The sequence below is a fragment of the Hesperophylax consimilis genome, chromosome 19 (genome assembly GCF_061612785.1).
Source record: "Hesperophylax consimilis isolate HC1 chromosome 19, BYU_Hcon_1.0, whole genome shotgun sequence".
NCBI lineage: Eukaryota > Metazoa > Arthropoda > Insecta > Trichoptera > Limnephilidae > Hesperophylax > Hesperophylax consimilis.
This window is the reverse complement of record NC_142854.1, coordinates 28,374,314-28,402,118: the sequence shown is the minus strand read 5'-3', so window position 1 is coordinate 28,402,118 and position 27,805 is coordinate 28,374,314. Positions and strand designations below refer to the sequence as shown.

Below are 27,805 nucleotides of genomic sequence, written 5' to 3'. Positions count from 1 at the left end.
ACGACGGAGCAAAGTTTAAAAGTTCTGTGCGTATGTCAGAAGTGTAAGGGGGCTTGTCGAAAATACAACCCTCATGAACGGTGCATCATCACACAGTAACAGTGAATTGATGCACTTTCAGCGAGATTGTTGATGTGCATTAAAAACAGCGTCGGTGACAACACAGATCCTTGTGGAACCCTCGTCGCATTGATTTGGTGCAGAGCGGAAGAAGAGCCGTCAACTACGGTTTGAACTGTTGTTCAATGAGAAAGTCCGCAATCCAACTATGCAGGGTTGTATGGATCCTGTACGATGATAAAAAGGCCTCCCTCAACCATCTCTCCCGATTCATTAGGTGGGCGAAGGCATCTGCGGCCAGGACCTAGACAAATCTCACCCAATGAACCCTGACAATCCTGTCACCAAATGTATTGGATTCAATCACCGATACAATATTGTATTTGTATGCCTTTTTTCAAAGAAATTGTATGTGGACATAACTACTTACTGACTAACCATCACGCCGTTTTTCCGCAGGGGTAGGCAGAGAGGATGGACTGCCAAACAACTCGGTCACACCACACACTCCTTACCTCATTCACATTCATACATCGTCTCATACATATCATCTTTTATTATTCCGACTCAAGTATCTGATTCACTTGGCCGTGCCAAAAATTTTTAAGGTTTTTATTCTCGCGGCTCTATGGACGTTACCCTTGGCTTTACCCATCGATTTATATATTAGGCATGACCAATTACCACTTCCTAGAGACACGTAGAGGTATTGCTTTGCTTAAATATTTTTTCCAACTAATAAACGGTCACTTATCTAATAATCAGATACTGGCCCAGTTAAATTTTTTTGTACCAGAGTCTCACTCTCGAGGACGTCATCACAATCTTCTATATAGTAGAGCAAGCCGCACTAATTTATTAATGAACTCACCTGTGGGGAGAGCTACGTGCTTTATGAATGCGGTAGATAAAAAAATAGATTTATTTTTTGTGTCCTATAGCGCATTTGCGAGATTTTTGGCATTGCATATACACTGCATAAATGGTACAATTATAAAGTCTTAGGCTATATTACCTGTAATTGTTATAAATAAATGTACAACTTAACATGTAACACTTAACATTAAACAAAAGTTTTTATTTTACTCTAAATCATTTGTACTAAAAAAATTCACTATCGAGGATTGTTTTAATGTTTTCACTTTAATGTTTCTTATTTAACGCATTAAAAGTTTCATCATCTGGTTCACTGCTACCGAAAAAACTCACTAATTTGTCCATCATATAACTAGCTTCCCCTATTGTAATTTGTTCCGGTTCTGTACTCATATTATCATCGTCGCTGCTTTCATCACCTTCATTGTCTTTATGCAACACAGACTCTACGATATCACTATCCGTTGGAAGTTCCCGAATAATATGGACTTTATCGCGAATTGAGAGACATTTCCTCTTGTTAGACATGGTTGTGGTTTACTTCTGACTGACTAATCACTAAAGATATGATTTTAATAAACTAGGTACCAACTCATATCAGCCTACATAACTTGAGTAGCAAAACGAAAGAAGTTGTAAAAAGGGAACCAAATTGGAAGCCCCCAATATTCGTATGACTTAGGTTTTATATGACCCTTTTTACATAGTTCACGATAGTACCTACCGAATAGAAATGTTTCGTAGAGCGGCAACTCAGGCTAAATGTCATAAAAGCTTGGGATAATCCGTCCCTAATGGTATTTTAAGGGAAGTCCGAGCCGCCGGGCGGCATCCTTTTGTCTTGTTTATGACTGGTTTCGAGCATCGGGTTTTTTTTTCAAACGCAAATATGTATTTACCTATTTAGAAATCGTGTTGACAAAAATATTTGGACGTTACATCAATTATGAAACCTCGTTATAACAGCATACGATTGTATGAAAACAAGCACGAATTTTTTTTTTTTTTTTTTTTTTTTTTTTTTTAGTTTTTTTTATTAGTAAAAAAAGATACACGAATTACATAATATAACAATTACATAATATAATTACACAATATAGTAGGTTATTAATTACATAATATAAGTATTCGATGTACCCCCATAAATAAGCAGGGCTTGTGTGTATGGGGGTGTTGTTATATTTGTTTATATTTGGTACGATTCAGTTCAACTGTTTGGAATACTTTTTAAGGTGGCTTTTGAATTCGTTTATATTTGCATTCATGTTTCTAATTTTTTCTGGTAATGAGTTAAAAAATTTAACTCCGAGATATTCATGGTTGAACTGTCCTATTGTTTTTTTACATTTAGGAGTAGGAAGTATTGACGTTTGTCTAAGATTTCTGTTATTTTTAAAGGGTGCAATTTTATTTTGAATATAGTTTTTATAAATTTGTAATGTTGCATGGTAGAAGTATAATGCACTTAATTTTCAGACCTTAAATTGTTTGAATAAAAGTTTGGACGAATATGAATAGGGTTTTTTTAATATGGTTTTTGTGATATGTAAATTGTTTGAGTTTGATTTTTATATGTACCGCCCCAGCCTATAATGCCGTATTGTATAATTGATTGACAGAAAGCGAAGTATGTGGTTCTAAGTAATTTTTCGTTTAAAATATAACATCTAAATATATATGTTAGTTTCCTTATTCTGTTGTTCAGAATATTTATATGTTGGGACCATTTTAAACGCTGGTCTATTGTTATGCCTAGGTACTTAATATCGGTCTTGCTTTCTATGTTTGTGCATAACATATTGCATTTGTGAAAATATCATTTTATAATTGCTCATTATAACCATGACCTCGCTATTTCCGTGATCGTTATAACCAAGTTTGACTGTAAATAAATAAAAAAATGTCTTCCTCGGGTGTCCCCCACTTCTGCTACCATTCACATTTGCATCATATATTCTCCTTACACTCCTTTCTTCGCTCATTCGCTCTACATGCCCAAACCATCTAAGCGTCCATTTCTTGATCTAACTCATTAATATTTCATATGTACGGGAGGGCAAACAAATAATTCATCTTAATATTTTAAAACATAACTTGTAAAAAGTGTTTAAAGCCCGGCAGTAAGCGTTCAAAGATGGTTTGAAAGGGAGATATGTAAATACGAATGTTAGAGGGTAGTGCGCTAATATTAAAAAACGATAATAATTGAGCGAAAATATGTGTGATAAAACATGACAAGATTGAAATAGAGCAAAAATCTCTCTACAAATGCTTTAGTTGCATTTAAAGATAGACTGTGATTTTTTTCATACCTAAAACCACAGACATAGGAATTAATAGACGAGAAGATAATGGCGAGGGGTAAAATCAACTGTTGAAGAACGAAGGGGGTAAAGCTGACTGTGATTCGTCAATAAATCAATCTGACAGTATATAGGCATCTCGCATTATAATATCACCATTTACTTCTTAAAAGTAAAATCTGCTTTTGAATGAATAGACATTTTTACATGGGAGCGCAAATTACTCGCCACGTTATGAACAAATTTGCGAAGTCCAAATTCGGCAAAAAAATTCGGTTCCATTTTCAGAGTCGAATATTTCGTTTAAGTATTTAGTTAAGACACTTTTATAAATGTTCATAATTTACTTCCCAGCAACCAACCAGCTTTGTGTTTCGCGTCCAGACGTTTCTCGATGTGATAGTATATGTTTCTAAAACTGATCTATATTATACAATGTGAATATGCTTAAAATAAAGTAAAATAATGCTTATATATGGAATGTAATACGACAATTGGGTTTATTCTCTTTTTCAAATCTATTTTTACAAGTTTTCATATCACAAGTCAACATTTTGCCGTGTTATTTCGTAAAATGAACCGATGATGCATCGACCATAGTTCGCACAAGAATGATGACGTCACGTTTTCAAATTTCACTTGAGGCCATACGCGAGCACAGCCGGCTCCAATGGAACCGGTATGGGGAGTGGGGATAATACGCTTTTAATCACTTAGGACAGGTCTACTAATATTCATATGTCTATGCCTAAAACATATTAAATAACAGAACAAAACGTGTTTTTAGCAATTTTCGGAGCTTACTTTGCGATTTTTTTCTATCGAGTGAATTTCATATAATTAACGTTTCAGCATAACAAATGTATAGATATTATCTTAAAAAATAATGTACATTTTTTTGGAACCTAAAAATTTAAAGAGTTAACAAGAAAATTGTTATAAATCGGTAGAAATTGGGTATGAGGGGAATATGTATGAATTCTTTCCTGTCCAACAACATTCTGCCCACAACATTGCTTAACCACTCAGAACATTAGAACGTCAAAAGACGTAAATATGATAATAGCGGTCAAGACATTAGAACGTCTTTTCACGTAAACGCGCGAGATTTTACAAAAATCGATTTATTTCCATCACTAGTATACGGATTGCCATGATTTAAAAAACAGAGTGTCGATAATGAATAACGCTATGCGTCTGTATTCAACAATATCTATGGAACGTAGAACTGCATTATCTAAGCCGATTGAATCTGTCATCTTGTTCGTTCATAATTTATTGCGTTTCTAAATAATTTATTAAAAATATTTTAGTTTGGACGGTTAATATTTTGAGGTGACTAATAGTTTTTAATTATATTTCTTCAATATATAAAGTGTTATTTCTTTATGATACTCAGAAAAAAGTACATTTTTCACGGCTTTGAAATAATGGTTATCGATTCTTACATATTTTTGACGTTTTCAAAAAATATATATTTAGAAACGCAAATATTTACGTATAACAATACAATACGATAGTGAATTTCATAATCTTTCCAAAACATCTTTTAGAATGAGGCTACGTTTCCCAAAACGTGAGTTATGAAGCTTTTAACAAAACTCGTAAATATCACAAAAATTTTCACGTTTTGACAGATCGCAAAGGAACACAAAGTAAATAATAGTCTTTGTCCGAGAGGTTAATATTTGTAATTTTGTAAAACCACCAACATTGTATAATAGAATATAAATAAGAATAAACAAAACGCAATACAATGTTAATGTTTATCATTTGTTTTTCTTCATCAGCAAAACAAATGAGCAATGGTATTTGACATTTTTAATAAAAACACAATTTAAAATGTCAGATGCGGAAATTTGTACCATTACATTCTTAGATGAATTAATAGAGTTAAGATTCATTACTGAAACAATGTGTGTGGTTTCACTGAACTAGGTCCAGTGGACATACTTTAGCGGCAGATTTATATAGCTAATTCATTTGTACGTGGTTGTGCAGTGCCACATTTTTTGCTAGATTAACCTTTCCTTATCTGTGGTGTGTATTTACTACACATTGCTTCTAATAACTTTAATAACTCTATAAATATAATAAATTCTGGGTTCAGATTTTAGGTATTCCTCTGTTATACATTTATGCACTGAATTAAAAAATAATATTTTATATAGTTTTCAAATTCAATTAATTATCATAGTTTTTTGTTAAAAATCGGGAACAAATACACCAATACAATCAACCGTGTGATACTAATACGCGAAGAGTGTGCGAGGAAATGACACGCTATTGATGTCCCGCTTTAATTCGCTATGCGGGAACATGAGACATCCACACTTCTGCAGTTGTGGTTTTGATTTAGACCATCGATACCTACGACCGCACAGCTGTGTTTGTGCCAGCCGCGCCGCTAGCCAGTTGGCTGCGAACCGTCGTTAGATGTGGACCTCTCGCACGTTTCTTTAGCATCTGCCGATGGTTTTTTCATGTTTTCAGCAATTAAATTACCATTATTATCACTTTTGATATAAAATATAATAAACATAATCGATTAGCTATGAATATTCATATTTTTCCGATTAAATCGCTTATTTTGAAATGTGTATTGACTACACAGCACCGGAACGCGTTTATTTTTTTAGCACAGTAAGGGAAAGGTTAACATGAATATAATGTGTCTTGTACCTAATATCATTATTATAATATCATTGATTGCATTAGAGCGTTTTAAAGTTTTTTGTAATGAAATTAATATGGATTTATGCAAAATATTAATACAACACTATATTTCTTGCTCTCTAAAAACAATCAAAATGTAGAAATGAATATTTAAACAGTTCTATTGCAAAGTCAATTTTCACATTCGACATAGTAAATAAACAATAATGAATTTAATAGATGTCACCTTGGAGTAGGTTGGTTAGACTCACCTCTTCTGCATCAATGAGGGTGATGTCGACATCCCAAGGGATAGGATAGTCGTCCCTCGCGTGCTCACCGCGAACCACTTCACACATCTCACAAGTGAGATTCCTCAGCTTCAGAGCCTTGCAGAGGGCCTCGCGCAAGGTGACTCCCTCCTTGACCTGCACGCTCGTCCTCTGCTGGTTAGGCAGATGCGCCCGAAGAAACACCTTAGGCTGCCTCGTCAGGGTGTCGTACTTCTTAACGCTCTCGTCTTGAAAAGAATAACTATCGTCATTTCTGTCGGGAGATTCAGTCTGTATTTGCTCTATGAGTTTGTGCTCCTCTAGCTCCAGGTTGTGTAGCTTGGAGGTCAGCTCCTGATACTCCGTCAGATACATGGACGGTGGATGCGGGAAGTCGGCAAACTTGGCGTTCAGCGCATCTATATTTTCCCGAGTCACGTTGATTATGCTCTGGATATTTCTTAGTTCGTACGTCATCGGATCTGCCAGATCCTCGCTGTCCGTCGACGTCGACATATTATCACTATTAAAAGACAAAGTGGGTATGTTTCCATTGAATCTCCTAGTACACATTATTCTAGGTCTAGTACTATTTTCTTTTTCTCTAGTGACTGCCATTGTTCTCGCCATAGAAACACCGACATGACAGCTCGAGCAACTTGACCGTGTTCGTAAAAGTACACCTCTCTATTATGTAGGTGCACGCAAATATTATACATAATATATGTATATTACAACTTTTTTTAAACAAACTTTGTTGATAAAAGATATATAAAGAATGAAAAATTATGGAAAACTAGGGATGTGCATAAAACGTGTAATTATTTCCCTAACTACTGCACTTTTAGGCGCAGATTACACTTCGTTTCAAAAATTATTACATAAAACAACTATTTACATGCACGATATAGGTTTTTAGATTCTTAGTTTGGGTTATAAGTCATTTATGCGTATTTAGATTGAAATGAAACTTTTGCTAACGTCAAACCTTACTGAAAACATTTGGAATTGAAGCAAAGGGATCGTTTTGTAAAGGAAATTTTAAGTTTTTATTTAATTAAAATTGAATTTCAAAGCTTCTTTTATCATCTCTCCCGGCTTAAAAAATTGTTTCATTTAGTCATTAAGTTGAAACGAAGTAATTTTCATAAGTTGCGCCTATAAGTGCGGCAGTTAGGTAATACGTATACCACAAAATTCAAAACGCGCGTCTGTAAAAAAGTTAGGTAAAAAGTTTGTCGTAATTTTAAATTTGCTATGATTTGAATTTTGTTTTGTGACAAATCAGAATAACAGAAAAAAGCAGGTGAGACGATGTACCTATGAATTTGAATGAAGGAAGAAGTTAGTACCAAGGTAAGTAGTGGTTTATTTATCGTACCAGATAAAAGACAGAGTTGAGTGATGGTTCACCCTCTCTGCTTATGGCTTATCTCTTCGGAGAAACGGTGTGTGATGTGTGATGGTTACTTTACTGTGAATTTTCGTTAATTCCGAAATCCCCAAATTTGACCAAAAACTCCCATTCTCTCCCTGAAACTCTTTTTAAGTTTCTTCTGTGATTTCTCTCTGATTGAATAGAAATCCCCAGATGTATGGAGAAAAATTCCCAGCAAAGAAAATACAAATCGTAGAAAAAATTGACATTTAACAATTTTAACATTGACGTGAGTTTTATATCTATGACATTGACGATTGACAGTTCTCATAACCTGTTCTTATACGTAGATTTGGTTTTTATTATCTGCCCAATAGTGCAATAGTAGCAATTGAAATCCTTACGTTAAAAGTTGTTTAATTTAAAATAATTAACGCCCGAAATATTTAGATATGCCAAATGGTTTTCCAAAACAATTTGTGTAAATAGAAAATATAGATTAATTATTTCTCCGGGAAAATGTTTATGTTTCCCAAGAAAATAGCGGTCAGCCTACTCTCGGATTCCGGTAATATATTTTAATTTGATTTTAATGATAATAGTCCTAATTTGTATTCAAAGGCAATTCGTTTAGCAAACACGGATCTATTTGACCCATTTTATTTTAAAGTCTATCAGATAGTGTACAAATTATATTGCGAACATTTTTTTACAGCATTTAAGTAGGTATGTGAAAATTATTAAACGTAATAAATAAAGACAATAAAACAATAAACGATAAACTTGTCCAATTGCGATGCACGCAAAACAAATTATAAATAGCACTTGGTTGTAACTTAATTACTACAAGAAATAACTATTTATGTTGTGGGAGATGAAAAAAATGCATTAAAGTTGCATTTTTTCTCAATCAAAGTTATGTTTGAAGGTTAAGAAATACGCTTACATTATTATAATAACCCAAACTAACACCCTAAAAACCTAACTTGTGTTTGTTTACTTAAACCCCTGAATAGGGGTAAATTTAAATAGTTGTCTCCATTAGATATTTAAGTTGAAAAATCAAGTGTTGTTTTTTCAAAGAGCCTTTATATGCAGCGGAATTCGACAAGTTTGCCCAATATATTTATCCCCATAAGAAAGGTTGTGTTTTTTATAAGACAATTTAAAAAACAAGTTGTCACATTAATTATGTAGGTAGGTAGTATATTTGTAAAACTGAATATGTTAGAAAATATATAATATTAGATGTTAACTAACTAACCGTGACGCCGGAGGAATGGCAAAAAGGATAAACCTCACAACTCTGTCTTGGCACATACACCTTGCTTTGTTCACATTCATGCATCTTCGCATAAATACTCATACTATTCTGTTATTCAGACCTTGACATGACCCTACTTAAGTATTTGACTCTTTTTTTTACTATCTCCAGACGGGAGGCTCTGAGGAAAATAATTTCCCTCAGAGCCTATGTCATCTTTGGGGATGTTGTGTGGAGGGTTTTTTTAATGAAAGAAAGGTGAGGAAGATCTGGGAAGGAAAAGGGGTGTATAGGAATCTGGGGGTTAAGGAGTGACAGTCAATTAAATTCATTCCTTCCACTGCCGTGCAAGACGATGGGTTAAGAGAGAGCCTTCCTCTACCAGTCTCTCTCGATCTGACCCGCATCCTCTGCCAAGATCTAGACGAACCTCACCCCATGAACCCGGGAACCCTTGCCAAGTCACCAAATGTAGCGGACCACTTAAGGTAACCTATGGCAGGGGTGTTGGTTATTCAATAAATGGTTCCCGGGGGCGACGGACCCATACCCGCCTCCCAAATTAAAAATTTGGTCATGCCATGCCATCCTTGGGCGTCCCCGACTACCTCTACTGTTTACTTTCGCTTCATATCCTGGCAATACCGTCTACAATAATATATTTTTTATTTAGAACAACTTGCAATGTTTTCAACACAGACATAGGAATTAATAGACGAGAAGATAATGGCGAGGGGTAAAATCAACTGTTGAAGAACGAAGGGGGTGAAGCTGACTGTGATTCGTCAATAAATCAATCTGACAGTAAATAGGCATCTCGCATTATAATATCACCATTTACTTCTTAAAAGTAAAATCTGCTTTTGAATGAATAGACATTTTTACATGGGAGCGCAAATTACTCGCCACGTTATGAACAAATTTGCGAAGTCCAAATTCGGCAAAGTAAATTTCTTCTGTTTGCAGAGTCGTAGTTAGTTTCAGAGTATTTAGTTAAGACACTTTTACAAATGTTTCATAATTTACTTACCCCAGTAAACAACGATGAGCACACTTGAGAATCGCTACATTGTGATGTGATAGTATATGTTTCTAAAACTGATCCATATAATACGGTGTGAATAAGCTTAAAATAGAGTAAAATAATGCTTACTTATGGAATGTAATACGACAATTGGGTTTATTCTTTTTTTCACATCTATTTTTACAAGTTTTCATATCACAAGTCAACATTTTGCCGTGTTATTTCGTAAAATGAACCGATGATGCCTCGACCATAGTTCGCACAAGAATGATGACGTCACGTTTTCAAATTTCACTTGAGGCCATACGCAAGCCCAGCCGGCTCCAATAGAACCGGTATGGGGAGTGGGGATAATACGCTTTTAATCACTTAGGGCAGGTCTACTAATATTCATATGTCTATGGGTTTCAAGCAATTTGTTTTTTTTTTTTAATAATGCTACCCATCTCAGTTCAGATGTTATCTGTTCTACATTTCCAAATCATAACTCAAAAGACGATCTGTACAATGTAAAGACAGTGGAACTATGTGCCACGCGATTGGGCAGTGTTTGTGTTAAGGTAAGGATATGAGGTAGATTATAAGGAGGAGAAACAGAAGGCTGTAGCTCGTTCCACGTGCAAGTCGACTTACAGAAAAACGAGTCGAAGAAATGACCTGTTCACATGAAGCCAACATCAATTGTGAACCACTCGTGTCTGTCGAGTTTAGCATGCAGGCACCAATGTATAGGGAATCAATGTAGGTACCAGAGGCGGCTCCCAAACTCAATTGTTGGACTGTTTGAGATTTGTATGTACAGGATAAGCAGCTGGTTACTATCGAAGAATCTGCTGGCCCTATACAAGACGCCCAGTTTCTTGTAAGCAAGATTTACTCAGGCTTCTATGGAATTCCGATACTTGAGCCAGTCTGATATACTTACTCCAAGCATCACCATTATGTCTTTATTGGGGAGGGTGCTCTAAACAGTCTAAGCAACCCTTCCTTAATCTTCTTCACTCTGCTTTCTTCAGCATTGAATTCTTTATGGCTTTAGAATGCAGGGACATCATTTCTACAGCATTCACTCTTCATTCATTTTCATCCTTCCTCTGCCAGTTTCATGCCTCACTGCTATACATCAGAGTTGGTATCAGCACTCTATAGAGGACTGCTAGCCTCGCTTCTTTTCTCAACTCTTTATTATAACCGCATTCAGTCCTCCGTTATACACTGGTGTCCGGAAACTCGTATTACAAGCAGGAATCTGGTAAATCTATTTTGTAGCATATCTTTTTTTTAATTTAGATTCACAAGTTTTCCGCTTGTACTATGAGTTTCTGGACACCGAATTTAAAATAGATGCATATATCGTCTTTCGCTTGCAAGACCGGCTATCTGAGTTTTACTAAATTTAACAGGGGAAGCAAAAACTTCCCATTTTTTTAAATCAAAATGAGTCAACATACAACAATTAAATGATTTTGTGCAAAAACGTTTAAACTTATGCACATAGCCGAGATTGGGCCCGATTCCTTGATTTTTTTTAAACATGGTCATTTTTGTAAGAGCAACTACGATATGGATACTGATTGAATGTAATATTAAAAAAATATACACTATTTTATTCTTCAATATTTCAGCACAAAGATGTCGCCACCTTTCAAAGATGAGATTCTCCAGCTCTTCGAGTGGCAGCACTGTGGACATCCATACCAAGAGCGCTCCCAACAGTAGCAGCATTCCCACGGGCGTGATGGGGCAGCCGACGTGCCACACGCACCCGCACATGGTGGGGCCAGGGGAACTGGTGGCGGGACTGACAGTCCAGGACTTTCGCAAACGGAGAACGGAGCTGATGAAGAGGCTGGTCGCTTCCAAGATGCGGGAGGGGAAGAAGGGACACACGGTAACTCAATTATGTTAAAATATACAAGTATATAAAAGTCCCCGGTGCCAGACCCGTTCAAAGGCCTTGGATATGTCTAGTGCGACCGTTTGGGTCTCACCGTGACGTTCCAGGCACCGCCCCCAAACATGCGACACATACGCGAGAAGATCACCGCACGAGCGGTTCCGCCGGAATCCGTATTGACGGTCGTTGATAATTTTGTTCTTCTCGAGGTATGTGAGCAGTTTGTCGTTGATCACACGTTCCATCACTTTGGACAGAACTGATGTGATCGCTATGGGGCGGTAGTTGGCCGGGTTGGAACGGTCACCTTTCTTGGGAATAGGGTGAATTACCGCTTTTCTAAAACTATTTCAAAGAAATGCTATTTTAAAAGTTTTTAAAGATTCCGAAAGGTCCTCAACGCGAAGTATAAGACCTAGAACAACTGGGAACATGTATGTACCTAGATGCAATACGACAGCTGCACAATACCATCATGAATATATAGGCCCAAAGTTATTTAACAATTTACCGGATACAATAAAAAGTGAGAAAAATTATTTTAAATTTAAAAAAAAACTTTCGTTGTATTTTTACAGAGAAGATTGACTTACTTTTATCGATGATTTTCAGATACATTCTGTTGCTTATATTTTTGTTGATTTTTGTTGATATTCTGTTTCTATAATTATTTGTAATTTTCTTATTGTACAATATTTTGTAGTATTTTTGAAAATATTTTTTTTTCCATTTTTGTAACTGTACATATTATTATCTATATACAGGGTGTCCGGAAACTCGTAGTACAAGCGGGAAACTGGTGAATCTACATCACATTTGGAGTCGATTTTGTAGTATATTTTTTTTTTATTTGAGCTTTCGTTATCGAGTAAATCGAGTTTGAAGTTGATTTTTTTATTTTTTATTTTTTTTTTTTTTTTAATCAAATTCTTATAAATTATTACTGAAGATCAAAGTACCCAACTAATTAAAACTATTTGAAAGTAAAACAAATGAAGAAACTCGGATTTGAAGCATTATTTTGAAATCACCCTTCATTTAACCCGGTGTAATCATAAAATATTTCTGCTCTGCAGGGTTAAAACATCTGTTATTCAACCCTAAACACCAGAAAAAACTTTAACCCTAAAATAGCCGAAAAATATTTTTTTTTGGTTTTTTTTTTTTTTTGAAAATGCTCAAATCAAAAAACTTTATGTTTTTTTGGGTTCCCCATGTGGTGTAGATTCTCCAGTTTCCCGCTTGTACTACGAGTTTCCGGACACCGTGTATATATAAGCACATAAACTAGCTCCCCAGTTTGACCCGAGAATATTTCTCTACAAATTGGGTAAACAAAAAAAGTGATGTCTGATATGAAATGTAATATATTTTTATCTCTAAAAAAATATCCCTGCACCAGAATGCGATACAGAATCCAATTCAAGTCGATTTAATGTAGTTTTTTAACATTAACAATTATGTTGTACAGTAGTGAATGGTGGAAAAAGTCGTAGACGCCCGAGAAAGTCATTAGCGAAACTTTGTTGGGTTCTCCGGTTTTATATATAAATGAATCTATGTTACTTTGTTTGAATCACTATATTTTTTATAAACGCCGACTTCGTTCCTTCCTCAGGTCAAAATATACTAACTTAACCACTCAGAACATTAGAACGTCAAAAGACGTAAATATGATAATAGCGGTCAAGACATTAGAACGTCTTTTCACGTAAACGCGCGAGATTTTACAAAAATCGATTTATTTCCATCACTAGTATACGGATTGCCATGATTTAAAAAACAGAGTATCGATAATGAATAACGCTACGCGTCTGTATTCAAGAATATCTATGGAACGTAGAGGTGCATTATCTAAGCCGATTGGATCTGTCATCTTGTTCGTTCATAATTTATTGCGTTTCTAAATAATTTATTAAAAATATTTTAGTTTGGACGGTTAATATTTTGAGGTGACTAATAGTTTTTAATTATATTTCTTCAATATATAAAGTGTTATTTCTTTATGATACTCAGAAAAAATTACATTTTTCACGGCTTTGAAATAATGGTCAGCGATTTTTACATATTTTTGACGTTTTCATAAAATGTATATTTAGAAACGCAAATATTTACGTATTACAACACAATGCGATAGTGGATTTCATAATCTTTCCAAAACATTTTTTAGAATGAGGTTACGTTTCCCAAAACGTGAGTTATGAAGCTTTTTTTAAGCAAAATTCGTAAATAACACAAAAATTATCACGTTTTGACAGTTCTCAAAGGAACAAACAGTAAATAAAAGTCTTTGTCTGAGAGGTTAATATTACAAAACAATAGGTGAACATTATATATTACTAACGGTCACTGTTCCCAACTTTTAGATCGATCAATCTGAGGCTCCAATCAGCCATGCCATTTATTCAGTAACGCTCGATTCGCCTGTTTCCAAACATCTTTATCGTTGATCCGATCGAGTTGAAACTCGGCATATAGACTCGTTGATGACAATGAATTCTATCGACTTTTGGTGGCAATCACGCACCCAAATTTTTTCTGAAATTAGATGAAATGATGACGCAACTAGGTCCGTTCCGTTCGATGCGTAGGACTGTGGCGGAAAGTGCAAACTGTTTCACTGCATGATAAAAATGGCTGTATTATTGTGAAAAAACTTTTTTATTTACAGGTTGATTTTTTAAGTATGAATCTAGCCTTTCACTGTACACATAAAGGGTGTAGAAGTAAAAAAAGAGTGAAAAAGATTCCATTGTTTTTTTTCCCATTCAAAAATATTTTCTCTATACAAACAATTCAACTTTCGTACTTGGAAACACTGAAAACTACCTTAAAATGTTGAATTTTCGAAAAAAATTGTTATCTGTTTTACGGAGGGCTTTGAAGCAGAGAATGGACGGTTATCTCGAGAGTATTTCCTCCTGGGGTAAAAATAATCTCGTCGAATTTAATGTTTCAAAGACCCAATCCTGTCTGATTACGTCTGAAAGGGATCCAAATGATAATCTATTCTCCTTCAACGGAAGCAATCTTCCGAACAGGCCTTCCATTGATATGCTTGGTGTAACTATAAGTGACCAGCTCAGGTACGGGGGCTCCATCGAAGCCAGAGTAAAGTTGGCCTCTCAGAAGCTGGGCGTACTGTACAGGGCCCGCAGATACTTTAATAGTACACAACTGCTCACCCTGTACAAATCGCAAGTGCGCCCTACTGTCGAATTTGGCAGCCATCTCTGGTCCGGAGCCCCTAAATACCTGAAAAAAAAACCCTTGACTCTGTACAGAAACGGGCGGTCCGTTTGATAGATTCCCCAATCTTAACAAACGGACTGCAATCTTTAGAGCACAGGCGTCACGTAGGTATGCTGTCCTTGTTCTATCGGTATTACAATGGAAGATGCTCTGAGGAACTAGCGTCATTGATCCCTTCGGCGCCGGTGCGTAGTCGGGATACACGCCAAACGTGCGCCCAACATTTGTACACGGTTGACATTTGAACGGGTCGCTTCTACGATTCGTTCTTAAGTTCAACAGCTCGGCTGTGGAACGAACTGCCGGCCTCTGTGTTTCCTCCCTCCTACAACATGGGACTCTTCAAGACCCATGTTCACTCCTTCCTCTCCACAAAAAGACCCTCCACACAGCATCCCCAAAGATGACATAGGCCCCGAGGGAAATTATTTTCTTCAGGGCCTCCTGTGTGGAGTTAATAACTAGCTGTACCCCGCCACGCGTTGCTGTGGTATTTAGGTATTTGCGGATCTATTGAGGAGGCACGGAATTAAAGATGTTGAGAAGGTCACAGTGTTTTATTTGAGAGTCAGGTTGCCGAATGTGAGATGACTTGAGGACCGATGATGAAGACTCCGGATGCAGGCGGTGAAGTGCTGGTCAATGTGTCTGTCGCTTTTATAAGGTGAAGAAGCTTCTCGAACATTTTGGTTGCTATGTAGATATTGCCAAAACAAAATTAAAAAGAATAAAAGAACATCCAAGAAGCTTGTTTGGAAAAAAATCGAAACTTCTAAAATGACGTTCGAATCATGTAGGTGTATAGCGTGTGTTTTTATATTTACTACAGGTATATAAAAACACATGCGTATTTGAATGCAACATTGTGTCAAAATTTAAGATTTTGAACAAACGAACATTTACTTTTTTATTTATATAGATATCAGTGGCGGTTCTTCACAAGGGGACCGTGGGGACAGTCCCCACTACAGATATTCCAGAAATCTACCAAGAAAAAAAATGACAATTCTTTCAGTTCGCAAAAAATAATGAATGCATTCTTTACATGAAAGTTATTAACAGTTGCAGAAATTTCAACTAAAAATTCATTAGGGTAATTTTTAAGCTCGAAATTCGAAAAGTTTCTTCCGACGAACGTGCGACTAGCCTCCTCCGTTCCTTGCAGCATACTAATATTACAAATACCAACGCGACCGACGAGCCCGAACGAGCGGATTCGGGACTAGCGTCCAGTTATGCGCAGAACGTTCTGCGCAGTTGGGGGACAACCCCAGCGATTTATTCCTACTAAAATGATTCTTCTACTTGGACTGAATACTCTTGTATGAGATTTTAAGAATTTGCGCATGCGTATTTGAATCTTCTAACGAAATCGCAGGGGACAGACTTGAAAATCCCCTTGTGATCGTTTGTTTTAGTTCTAATTATTGAAGTAGGTCAGTTAGGTCAGTTGGAATAATTTTAAGAACCATTAATACTGAATTACCATTTTTTTTAAGTTTGTTATACGAGTAGTTAAGCGCACTTGAAGTGAAATGACACTAAACTGCGCTATATAAATTCCATGTTATTATTATTATTATTATTATGCACGGGTCAGAAATTTATGCGTTAGTCGTGTTATAATCGTTTGTGACGTTTGAGTAAAATAAAAGTATTGATATCGATTGATCGGATCATTTCTTATTTCTATAGCGCCATTCTCGTGGTAAAAGCGCTTTGAAACTGCGAAGGTAAAAATAAATACTAGTAGTTCATATACCTAGGTAGTAGAAGAAATATTATGTCATGTAGATAGTCCCCATCCCTGATTTATCTTAGACTTTAGACCTTAGAATTAGGCACAGTAAAAAACCTATTCGTGTATATATTTATATTGGATCTCATACTCCCATTTTCTGGCAATGAAATGTCAGTATCTACACATAAAAAATGACTGTCCCCACCACCGAAAATGTGCTCGAGCCGCCACTGATAGATATGTATCATTATTATTATTATTATTATGTGCAGAGCAGGCAGCATTCTGCTGATGCGCTCATATCTGATTTCACAACAAGTTTGCCAGTAATTGAGTTGTTTTAAGTTCTTGGTATTTTGTCTCTGTACTCTCTCTAACAGATTTATATCCTTTGCGAAGTTCTTCTTCTTCTTTCGTATGGTGGGGGGTCAGAGGGGGACATCTAGATCTGCGAGCCATATTAGGGCCTCAGGCGTCGCCATGTGAACCTCATCAATCCCGCCGGGGAATGAATGGAGCGGGCATTCGTTGACCACATGTTCGGTAGTCTGCACCGCACCACATTCACACATCGCCGACTCTTTAAGGCCCCATCTGTGCATCATGTGGGCACAGCGGCTATGGGAGCACCTTAACCTATTGATGGCGGACCAGGTTTTGCGAGGCAGTGAGAACCCAGGCTGTCTCTCGGTGGGGTCCTGTATGAGATGGGCATTTCCCACGTTGGCCGTTTGCCACTCAAGTTTCCACCTATCTTCTGGGGTGAGAGGTAGTCGGGGGAGCCTCTCTCCTTCCGCCCAGAAGGGCTTTCGGGACTTCAAGCGGCATGCCGGGTGGGAGACGACATCTTCGTGTAGAGGTATTGCGCTTTTTTGCAGCGCCTTCTTTTTTGCGAAGTAAGGACTCCATATTTGGAAAGCATATTCCAGGAGAGGTCGCACATATGTTTTATATATTTTTAACATCATGTCCGGTGTTAGGTCAAGGAAGGATTTCCTGATTAGATATGTTAGTGAATTTGCTCTTTTCACAATTCCAGCGATGTGTGGTTCCCATTTCAAGTCCTGTGATATGGTAACTCCTAAGTCTTGTTGTAATGTCACTGCTTTTAGAGGTGTTCCATTAAGTTTGTAGGCAATCATTTAGAATCATCTCCCAAAGTTTGTGCACTTTAAAAGTAATAATAACATAGCGTTTATATAGTGCAGTTTTTTCGCATCCATGCCCAATATGGTAAGAAGATAATATGTAATGATTTCTTTCCAGATTTTGATTCCGTCAGCTTCCAAGATGTACATGTCCGATAAGATACCCTTCACCTTCCGTCAAAACTCCGACTTCTTCTACCTGACTGGCTGCCTGGAGCCTGACTCTCTCCTGATGATGACCTGCCTCCCAGGGTGCGATGATATTCAGCAGGTACTTATATCAGATACTGTAGAGTAGTTATAATACCTCCAACTTCTGACATTTCACATACATTCTGAGGGCAACATGCTACATGTCATATAACATGTCAATATTTTACTGGATGTATTTTTAAAATTCTAAGGTATTTGCTTATGCACACAGTGTCCGGAAACTAGTAGTACATACAAGCAGATAAAACTGGCGAATCTACATCACATCTGGAGTCGATTTTGTGGTATAACTTTCGTGGTGTAGCTTTCTTTTCGAATAAATCGAGTCCAAGGATTTTGTTCCTTAAGGGTTATTATTAGCAGTTTAATGTATTTTAAAATGCTCTGGAACATAGACTGGGCTCCAAAAGTTTTTTTTAACCCTTTAGTTGCAAAAATGTGATAAAAAGTTAACCATAGATATTCAAATTGGTAGACTTGCCTAACATGAGATCTGGGTATCATTTAGACGAGCTGAAGGCAAACCATGTGACTATATTTTTGACAATCAGACATCAGTTGTACATTGACCACCGAAGAACGCACATTAAATTAACCAGACCGTGCACAGAAAAGCAAAGTAAGGCAAAGGTTTGCAGCGCTGTCTTCTGTATTCTGCGCAGTATCTGAATGTTTATCCTTAAATGAATCGCCTGGCGTAGCGATGCTAATATTGTGTGAGATGGGTAAATTATAACACACTTGTAAAAGGGTCTAACTAAAAGTGTAACAAAACATAACATTTTGCCCGAACTTTTGTTTACACGATTTGGGATAGGTATGTGTTAAATATTGTAATTATTATTTTTAACAATTATTTTACAAGCAATAATTATTAGCCTGAAACACTCATCCACATTGAAAAATCTCCTGATAAAAGATACATGACGCCAACGGGACTTGAATCCGTGTCCTTTCGATTTCCGGTCAACAGCTCTGACCACTGAGCTATGGCGGCTTATCTCTTATCCGCGAAATAATTCAATATATACTAGTGTTTCATTCAATAATTACTGCTTGTTACATTTTTTTCACCTGAAACAACCAACTTTATTTTATATGAGAAAGGCATTGTAAGTGCTAACTCTCTCACTAGATGGCGTTGAGACAAATTGTCTACATTTTTTGGCGAAGATACTAGAACTTGTCAAATATCAATTATTATTTTTATCTATGTATATTCTGTATTCATATGTAAAACAATTGTTATTCTTTTGTAAAAGCCGCTATATTCGGTGTTAATAAATAAATAAATTATGTGGACCACAAATAGCCTTTCTACATCTGGTGCAACGGTGTTTGGTCATCCTTCAGGCCTTGGATGGACACAGGTAGCTAATTTTAGGCACGTTTGACGTAGATGAAAACGGAGCTTCTATTGTAGAAGATTCGCCAACATTAACAATAAATATAAGAATATATGTACCTAAAAAATAAAAATGGTTGTTATAACTAAAGTTTCGTCCAGCGGACTACGAGATGGTTATAGGGCATGTCCTAGTATGCGTGTGGCCGCAATCGCGTCACGTGCTGCACTGTTTACAGTGTTTACTCAAATTAGGAAGGTAATGAAAGAGTCAAGGTCGGGAAGCGGGGGGAAGTAGGTGATTTCGAATTTCGCCGAGTAGCGCGACGTCGCCTCAACGAGCGATTAGTTATCTAGGGTTAACACTATGAAATTAAGTTTTTTTACGCAGCTAACAAATCACGCGCAATTGTAAAAAGGACTAGTAATTCGTAATATTACAGTGCGAGTTGCCTGTGTACTGTCAGATTCATTTATAAACAAATTATTGAAAGCGGGATGATCATGCTGTCTCCTGCACTCTTATCCTGATTCCCCTGTTTTTATGCAATTTTTCATTGCTGTGTTATTAATGTGTAATTAGTTTGTAAGTACCAACCATTATTTAATTTAATATTTTATTATCTATTATTTCTCAGTTCGTTTCATATGCTGTGTTATTATTAGACAATAGACTATATACAAATGTAATTAAAAAAATAAATAAATGTTTCTTTTTCTCGTTCATTTCTAGTCCATATTGTTTGTCCGTGGACGTGACGCTCACTCGGAGCTGTGGGATGGACCGCGCACGGGAATCGACGATGCAACTCGTTTGTTTAAAGTGGACGTAGCCTTGCCGTACTCCCAACTGTCGCATTTCTTGACGAGGTAAGACTTTTCAACTAATTATTACAGTACAACAAATTTCATGATCACTGAATCAACAATTCAACTCACTGACAATATTTTTTGTTTTGTTTCATTTTCATTTGCTCCATTCAAAGTCAAAAATTTTTCGAAGTATAAATAACTCTGTACTATTTTAAACCAGATATTTATAGCAAAAGTTGTCAATCTCCCTGTAAGGCTCCTCAATTCTTTACAAATTAAAAAAAAATATGACTACCATAACTCTTATGCTATGTTAGCTGATGTTTTACAAATGGCTTTTGCCTTGTTTAGTGACCAGATCTGAATAGTCAGGTACTTCCTCACCTTCCTCTTCCCTATCTCCTTCCCCTCCCCACTACCTCCAGCCTCACAACGTACCCTAATCGGGGATGCCATACTCTCACTGGCTCCAGACGGTTAGGAGCAGTTGGGACTCTTGTGCGATTTTCACATAAAATAATATATTTTTTTTAAGTATGAACAAAATGCCGCCAGCGTTTCCTCTCAACATTCTTAACATTTCCAAATATATCAACTGTTTTAGAAATTTCATTTACATAGCACCATTTCTCTTTTCATTCTATGCTGTGCTAGAGTCGTGTGGTATCTTGAACGAATCGGGGCGATGACTATGGACAAAGTTTTCAGCCCATTTTTCCCACTCTTTCTAACTGTCATATAAAAGTTTCTATATTCTGAAAATTATTGGTTATACCAAAGAATTTTTGTATATATATATTTCTACAATACCAGTACTCTGAGGATTAGAGCGTGCAACACGGTACCTCACCTACGTACATAAGCACACACATCCCTACAATCTTCGATTACACATCTGCCCTGATGTTGGACATTGTAACGCTGTTCCAAAATGTTGGCATAATACCTTTGGCCTTTGTTTCTGCTCTCCTGCAAAGTTTAGTATTTGTCGCTTGACCCTTTTTGCTTTATCGTCAATATGTATTAATTTGTTTTTTCCAGTCACCTCTCAGCCCACAAATCAGACTACCTTTGGTACTCGCCCTCCTTGCCCGTCCACCAGGAAACGGACGAGTCCATCCGCAAGGCTGTGTCCTCCGCCCGCCTGTCTTCGGCGCCTGCGTGCCCGCGCCGCACCATCGCGGCTCAGCGCCTCATCAAGAGCTCGGCGGAGGCAAAGCTGATGCTTCAGGCGGCCACCGTGGCGGGGCAAGCCATCAATTCGGCCATGGCGTGCACGAGACCAGGCACGAGCGAGCATGACATCCACGCAAGCATCGATTACTGGTGTCGAAGAGGCGGAGCGGAGCACCTGGCATTCCCGCCCGTTGTTGGCGGGGGGGACCGCGCTACAGCTATCCACTACATCCACGATAACCAGAGACTCAAGGACGGGGAGCTGCTGCTAGTCGACGCAGGTAACTAACTCCTCGTTGGTTGTAATGTTTAGTGTTAATATTTTTGCTCTGGCCTTTAACCACTCAGAACATTAGAACGTCAAAAGACGTATATATGATAATAGCGGTCAAGACATTAGAACGTCTTTTCACGTAAACGCGCGAGATTTTACAAAAATCGATTTATTTCCATCACTAGTATACGGATTGCCATGATTTAAAAAACAGAGTATCGATAATGAATAACGCTACGCGTCTGTATTCTAGAATATCTATGGAACGTAGAACTGCATTATCTAAGCCGATTGAATCTGTCATCTTGTTCGTTCATAATTTATTGCGTTTCTAAATAATTTATTAAAAATATTTTAGTTTGGACCGTTAATATTTTGAGGTGACTAATAGTTTTTAATTATATTTCTTCAATATATAAAGTTTTATTTCTTTGTGATACTCAGAAAAAAGTACATTTTTCACGGCTTTGAAATAATGGTTATCGATTCTTACATATTTTTGACGTTTTCATAAAATATATATTTAGAAACGCAAATATTTACTTATAACAACACAATGCAATAGTGGATTTCATAATCTTTCCAAAACATTTTTTAGAATGAGGCTACGTTTCCCAAGACGTGAGTTATGATGCTTTTAGCAAAACTCGTAAATAACACAAAAATTATCACGTTTTGACAGTTCTCAAAGGAACACATAGTATATAAATGTCTTTGTCTGAGAGGTTAACACACAAACCTTTACCACTTTCTTGTGTGGCGGCTCTTAATTTCTGTGATTAGCCAGCACGGACGCGGCCTGCTCATTGATTGCAGACCCGACTTCTACATATTGGTTTCCATTCTCATCGTCCAATCAGTATAATAGTTCCGATTGTAAGTAAATATTTTTTTTATAGATTCTTTCAGCGTCACAAATCCTACAGTTATAATATAGTGTGATTTTGACAATCTTGATGATTTCAATTCACAGCCAAATAACGATGGAATTAATCTGGTTTATTTAAATATTTTAATCCCACCAGATGCGCCTAATGTAATGTTTAGTGTTTTTTTTGTTATTTATAAAATAATATAAAGACTGTGGTATATATTTAACCCCTAGGGCTAATTTGTTCGCTTTTGGGAACCACTCATATGTTCTCACAGAAATTGTTGTACCTTCCTTACTGTTGTGGTGAGAAATATGATGTAAACGGTGTTAGAAAGAGAAAATACCATGCTTTATATTCAAATCTAGAAGTTTACCAAAATGAATTAAAAATATGCACTTTTATGAAACCAAAGGTACCGACCGCAATTTGAAAAAGTGAGGTGACGATAACGTTTTTAATAAATTTGTCTAATATAATGAGGTAATTTTGTCGTTATCCCAAAATTTAGTTACAAATAACATAAAAGTGAGCAATTTTGTTTATGTTTGCATTAAAAATGTAAATATTTCAAAAAATATGTTTACTTCTAATAATAAAATATGAGAGCGTATTTTATCACCTTTTTAAAACAGTTTTTAGTTTTCAAATACGTTCAGAAATAATCCATTTATTTAGATTATATTGCGAAGCGTAAATACTCCGACCATCTAACAGAATATGGTCGAGGCCTGAGGAGTTATTATATGACTTAAATGGCGGTTAAAGTAGAGCTACACATCTACACTGTTATGTAGGGGTTAATTGAATAATAATAATAAAGCCGACACACGCTAGTTCTTGCGATCGCCGCAAGTGTGGACTCCTCCTGGTCACTAAGTTCTCACCATCAGCACTCCGCACTGCCACACACGGAACTAGCGGCCCACGCTGTTGCCCCACATATGCCGCTCCCGGCTTACTCAGAGTCCGAATCTTCACCTTAGCGCTTAATCTTGGGTCGCATCCCGCGCTTCGGAAGTTCGATCCGGATGCATGAATTCACGTAGTACACGGGATGCTTTCCAATGAAAATCCTTGCCTATTAACAAGGCGATACAGTATAAACTCATGGCCGAACTTCTCAGCGGAACTAACTTTTGCGCACATGTTTTAACCCGCGCGCACGTGGACGATGGCCGCCTCACTTTCGTTCACCGATTGAAGAACCATGTAAGCTTGACCATTCTACCATCTTTCCATGTGCTTTCATAAACTTTAAGATTTTGTAACTCATTGTTCAGAGAGAGAGATTGAACTTAGTTAGGATGGTATTTTGTACCCGTAATGTTTTAAATTCCCCTTGAGTATTAAATGTGTTCCATGTGATAATTAATCTTTTGTATGTTGCCCTTTGTTATAATATAATGTTGAAACCCAACTCCCTGGTCTTTATTCAACTGAACACCTTGTCTCGTTCTGAGTGATGGTAGCAGGAACTGATAGCTGACTCCGCGCCCCGAGAGAGAATCGACCCATGCCTTTATACGAGCTAGTCTGAGGTACTGCTTTTCTGATGCAATCAATATCTTCTTTCACATCCGTACATTTATCAGAGACATACATTCACTTTCATTACACTATCCTTGACCTACTTTCATTACACCTATCATCCAGGCCTGAACGTGTATGATTTACTGTCTGGTTGTTATTATTATATAACCTTTGTATTAATTTGTCTGCAGGCTGCCAACACTCGGCCTACAACTCGGACATAACGCGCACGTGGCCCGTGTCGGGCAAGTTCTCGCCGGCGCAGGCCACCCTGTACGACATTGTGCACGCAGTGCAGAACATCCTGCTGGAAACGCTGCTGGCGGATCGGCCCACCCTGGACCACCTGTTTGACGTCATGTGCGGAGCGCTCGGTGGCTTCCTGCGTGCCGAGGGGATCATCGCCAAGTCCACGAGTGATAGTGAAGCCATTGCCGTGAGTAACTTCATACTTAGTATTTGTCATTGATAAGTCTAAAAGTGACGTGAAGCCATTGCCTAGAGCAGTTTGCGCTTACTATAGTGCAAAACTATATGGAAGAAACATTCACTTCTAACAATTCAAAAATGACCTAAAAATATTAAGTAAAAATTCAGATATGCCATTTTTCATGACTAATCGTACAGTCAATGTCTGTAGTCAAGCATAACATAACCTCACATTTCAATCTACTATAATTTGTTCTAAAATCAGTGTTGCTAAAGTAATATTGGGAAGTAAGAGCTTCATAGATGCACGCACAGATGGCAGTGCATATAGCTTGTGTGGAAGTCTGCAAGATGGAGCCAGTGGCCAGTAGTTGCCAGGGCCAGTGGGAAGGCTCCCAGAGAAACTTACTGTTCCAGATTCTAATTAGCCAGCTTCTAGTTAGGTTGACTATCGAGTCACCTTTATAATACGCGAAGTATTAATAAATCCCTGATTAATCTAAAAAAAACCACTTATTTATTAACTCCTTCCAAGACGAGTTGGAGACCTGTTTGTACGAAGACAACAACATTTTTGTGCCGTTTTATGAAATTATACACTTTTGTAGCGGTAGCTACTCGAAGGTTCTGGAATGTGGGTACATGCAACCCGCATCGCATTAAAACCTACTAGTGAAACATTGACCCCTCCAGCATGATCTCTCGAATCATCGCCTTACACCGCAGTGGGAGGGATGGTTTCATATATCACTCCTGGACACACTGACCGCCAGATTCCTACCCACCCCTCATACCTTTTTAGTACCCGGAACCTCCTATTTCCTTTCCTTAAAGAGAACTTCATCCATTTCAAATTATTTTCCTCAGGATTTCCTGTGTGGAGCTGTTGTTAAAAAATTATATATATCTAAATGTGTATTCCATTGAACTCATTTTGTCCTCTTTTGCAGTTGGCGTTCAGGTTTTGCCCGCATCACGTCTCTCACTACCTCGGCCTGGACATTCACGATACCCCGCCGATCCAGCGCAACGTGCCGGTCCAGTCCGGCATGGTCATCACCGTGGAACCGGGCATCTACATCCCGATGCATGAGACCGCCGTGCCCCAGGAGTTCCGAGGAATCGGCATTAGGATCGAGGACGACGTGCTTATCACCAACGGGGCCCATGTGGTTCTATCGGACGTCTGCCACAGGAATAGGGATGTAGTGGAGAAAATTGTGGGAACGAGATATCTCCCAGAATGAATTATTTTATTATGTTATGTTTTATCTTTATCCGGTTACTGTTTTTTTGTGTTTTAATTTTGTTATATACAGTTCTCTCTCGCTAATCCGCAACCTCAAAACCCGGGCAAGTGTCCAATTAGTCAAAGCTGTGGATTATATTGTGTACGTCCAAAATAAGCTCAAAATTAAAACTGGTACATATTTTGTAAAAACAGTTCTTAAATCCCTTGGCTTTACAGAGTTTATAGAAATCAGACTTAGACTGTGACGACCTTCCACTTATTTTGAAAGTCAAGTGTGCAAAATTTCATCAATCTCAGAATAAAACTGTTGATTTGTATGAAAATAAAACAAATGCCCCCCGTCCACTGTCCGCACTCCCGCCACAGACAATCTTCTTTATATAAATTGATTTTTACTTGCAAATAGTGTTATTTATAATCAAAAACACAAATTAAACTACGCTTATACGATTTTCGTAGCCAAAAGTATAATAGTGATGTATTTTTGGGGTATTATGCCGTGTTACACTACCTCCTTCTCCAGTCTTCTCTGTTTGAAAAGTTGGCCAAAGTAAATCACTATAAATTATGCTTATTAACTATTACATAGTTTAGGTTTTACCGAATTTGAATCGAATCTACTTAACTAGCCTTCGCCAGCTCAGAAATCGTTCTTTTATAAATTTTCTCATAGAGGAACAGTGCCTTTTGGCATAAAATGTTCACATTGATCAACGTATGCCACTGACGCTCTCGCAAGAACCACAAAGAACGCTCTAGGCACGAGGCGTACTACTGAATTTGACATATGTATACCGGCGAATTATAATGCTTGATTTTTGCTTTCAACTAGTAAAAATAACGGCGGATTATATTAGTTATCGGAAAAACGAGGGCCGATTACCGTGAGAGGTGCTGTATTATTTAATTTATTATACTCTGTCTTTAATATTAGTTGTTCTTTATCGTTTATTTTATATTATTATAATCGATCGAAACCAAGCATGTCATATTTTATTTCTGCATTACCTGTTTGTTCCTAATATATCTTTTAACCTCTCAGACAAAGACTTTTATCTACTATGTGTTCCTTTGAGAACTGTCAAAACGTGATAATTTTTGTGTTATTTACGAGTTTTGCTAAAAGCTTCATAACTCACGTTTTGGGAAACGTAGCCTCATTCTAAAAAATGTTTTGGAAAGATTATGAAATCCACTATCGCATTGTGTTGTAATACGTAAATATTTGCGTTTCTAAATATACATTTTATGAAAACATCAAAAATATGTAAAAAGCGCTTACAATTATTTCAAAGCTTTGAAAAATGTACTTTTTTCTGAGTATCATAAAGAAATAACACTTTATATATTGAAGAAATATAATTAAAAACTATTAGTCACCTCAAAATATTAACCGTTCAAACTAAAATATTTTTAATAAATCATTTAGAAACGCAATAAATTATGAACGAACAAGATGACAGATTCAATCGGCTTAGATAATGCACTTCTACGTTCCATAGATATTTTTGAGTATAGACGCGTAGCGTTATTCATTATCGATACTCTGTTTTTTAAATCATGGCAATCCGTATACTAGTGATGGAAATAAATCGATTTTTGTAAAATCTCGCGCGTTTACGTGAAAAGACGTTCTAATGTCTTGACCGCTATTATCATATTTACGTCTTTTGACGTTCTAATGTTCTGAGTGGTTAAATATACAAAAATTCAATGTCTGCGTATGTTTGAAAAGTAGTCGATTGGTATCGCTGAAAATTTCAAAGTTTGTTCTGATTAGTACCAGGATTGTTTTGAAAGGTAGAAGCAGTTAGGGACGCCCGAGGAATAATGAACGCAATATATCTGCATCGGAATGAGATATCGAATCGAATAAAAGTTTGTGTAACATAGTTTTTTAACAGTAACATTGTGGTATGCAGCAGTGAATGGCAGGAGAAGTCGGAGACGCTCGAGAAAGATTTTGAATGGGTTCGTTGTGGATTTTTTTTAAATATTATAATGTATTCCATTTTTATAAATGTAAAT

General features: G+C 37.0%; 2 protein-coding genes across 2 annotated transcripts in view; one reads left to right on the top strand and one right to left on the bottom strand.

Annotated features, from left to right (window-relative positions):
• Window positions 1-6,786, bottom strand: part of LOC149415068 (raf homolog serine/threonine-protein kinase Raf-like) — a 30,020-nt gene extending 23,234 nt beyond the window's left edge. The window contains exon 1 of the mRNA XM_089643577.1: window positions 6,167-6,786. Within this exon, the coding sequence (XP_089499703.1) occupies window positions 6,167-6,784 (618 nt within the window). The 5' untranslated portion in view covers window positions 6,785-6,786. The remainder of the gene's footprint in view (window positions 1-6,166) is intronic.
• A 1,094-nt stretch (window positions 6,787-7,880) lies between these two features.
• On the top strand, window positions 7,881-27,588 carry LOC149415067 (xaa-Pro aminopeptidase 3-like). The gene is made up of 7 exons (XM_089642892.1): window positions 7,881-8,112; window positions 11,458-11,723; window positions 17,989-18,141; window positions 20,162-20,298; window positions 21,283-21,698; window positions 24,288-24,532; window positions 25,476-27,588. Exons 1-7 carry the CDS (start codon window positions 8,064-8,066, stop codon window positions 25,770-25,772), a joined length of 1,563 nt encoding a protein of 520 aa, XP_089499018.1. The 5' UTR covers window positions 7,881-8,063; the 3' UTR covers window positions 25,773-27,588.
• Window positions 27,589-27,805: the final 217 nt, after the last annotated feature.

What these genes read in the sequence shown, in the direction of transcription:
- LOC149415067 (XM_089642892.1), top strand. Translation starts at nt 8,064, where the DNA reads ATGTTTATGTTTCCCAAGAAAATAGCGGTCAGCCTACTCTCGGATTCC. An exon ending in CTGTCGCATTTCTTGACGAG is followed by an intron (nt 20,299 to 21,282) that starts GTAAGACTTTTC and finishes TGTTTTTTCCAG; the next exon opens with TCACCTCTCAGCCCACAAAT. An exon ending in GCTGCTGCTAGTCGACGCAG is followed by an intron (nt 21,699 to 24,287) that starts GTAACTAACTCC and finishes ATTTGTCTGCAG; the next exon opens with GCTGCCAACACTCGGCCTAC.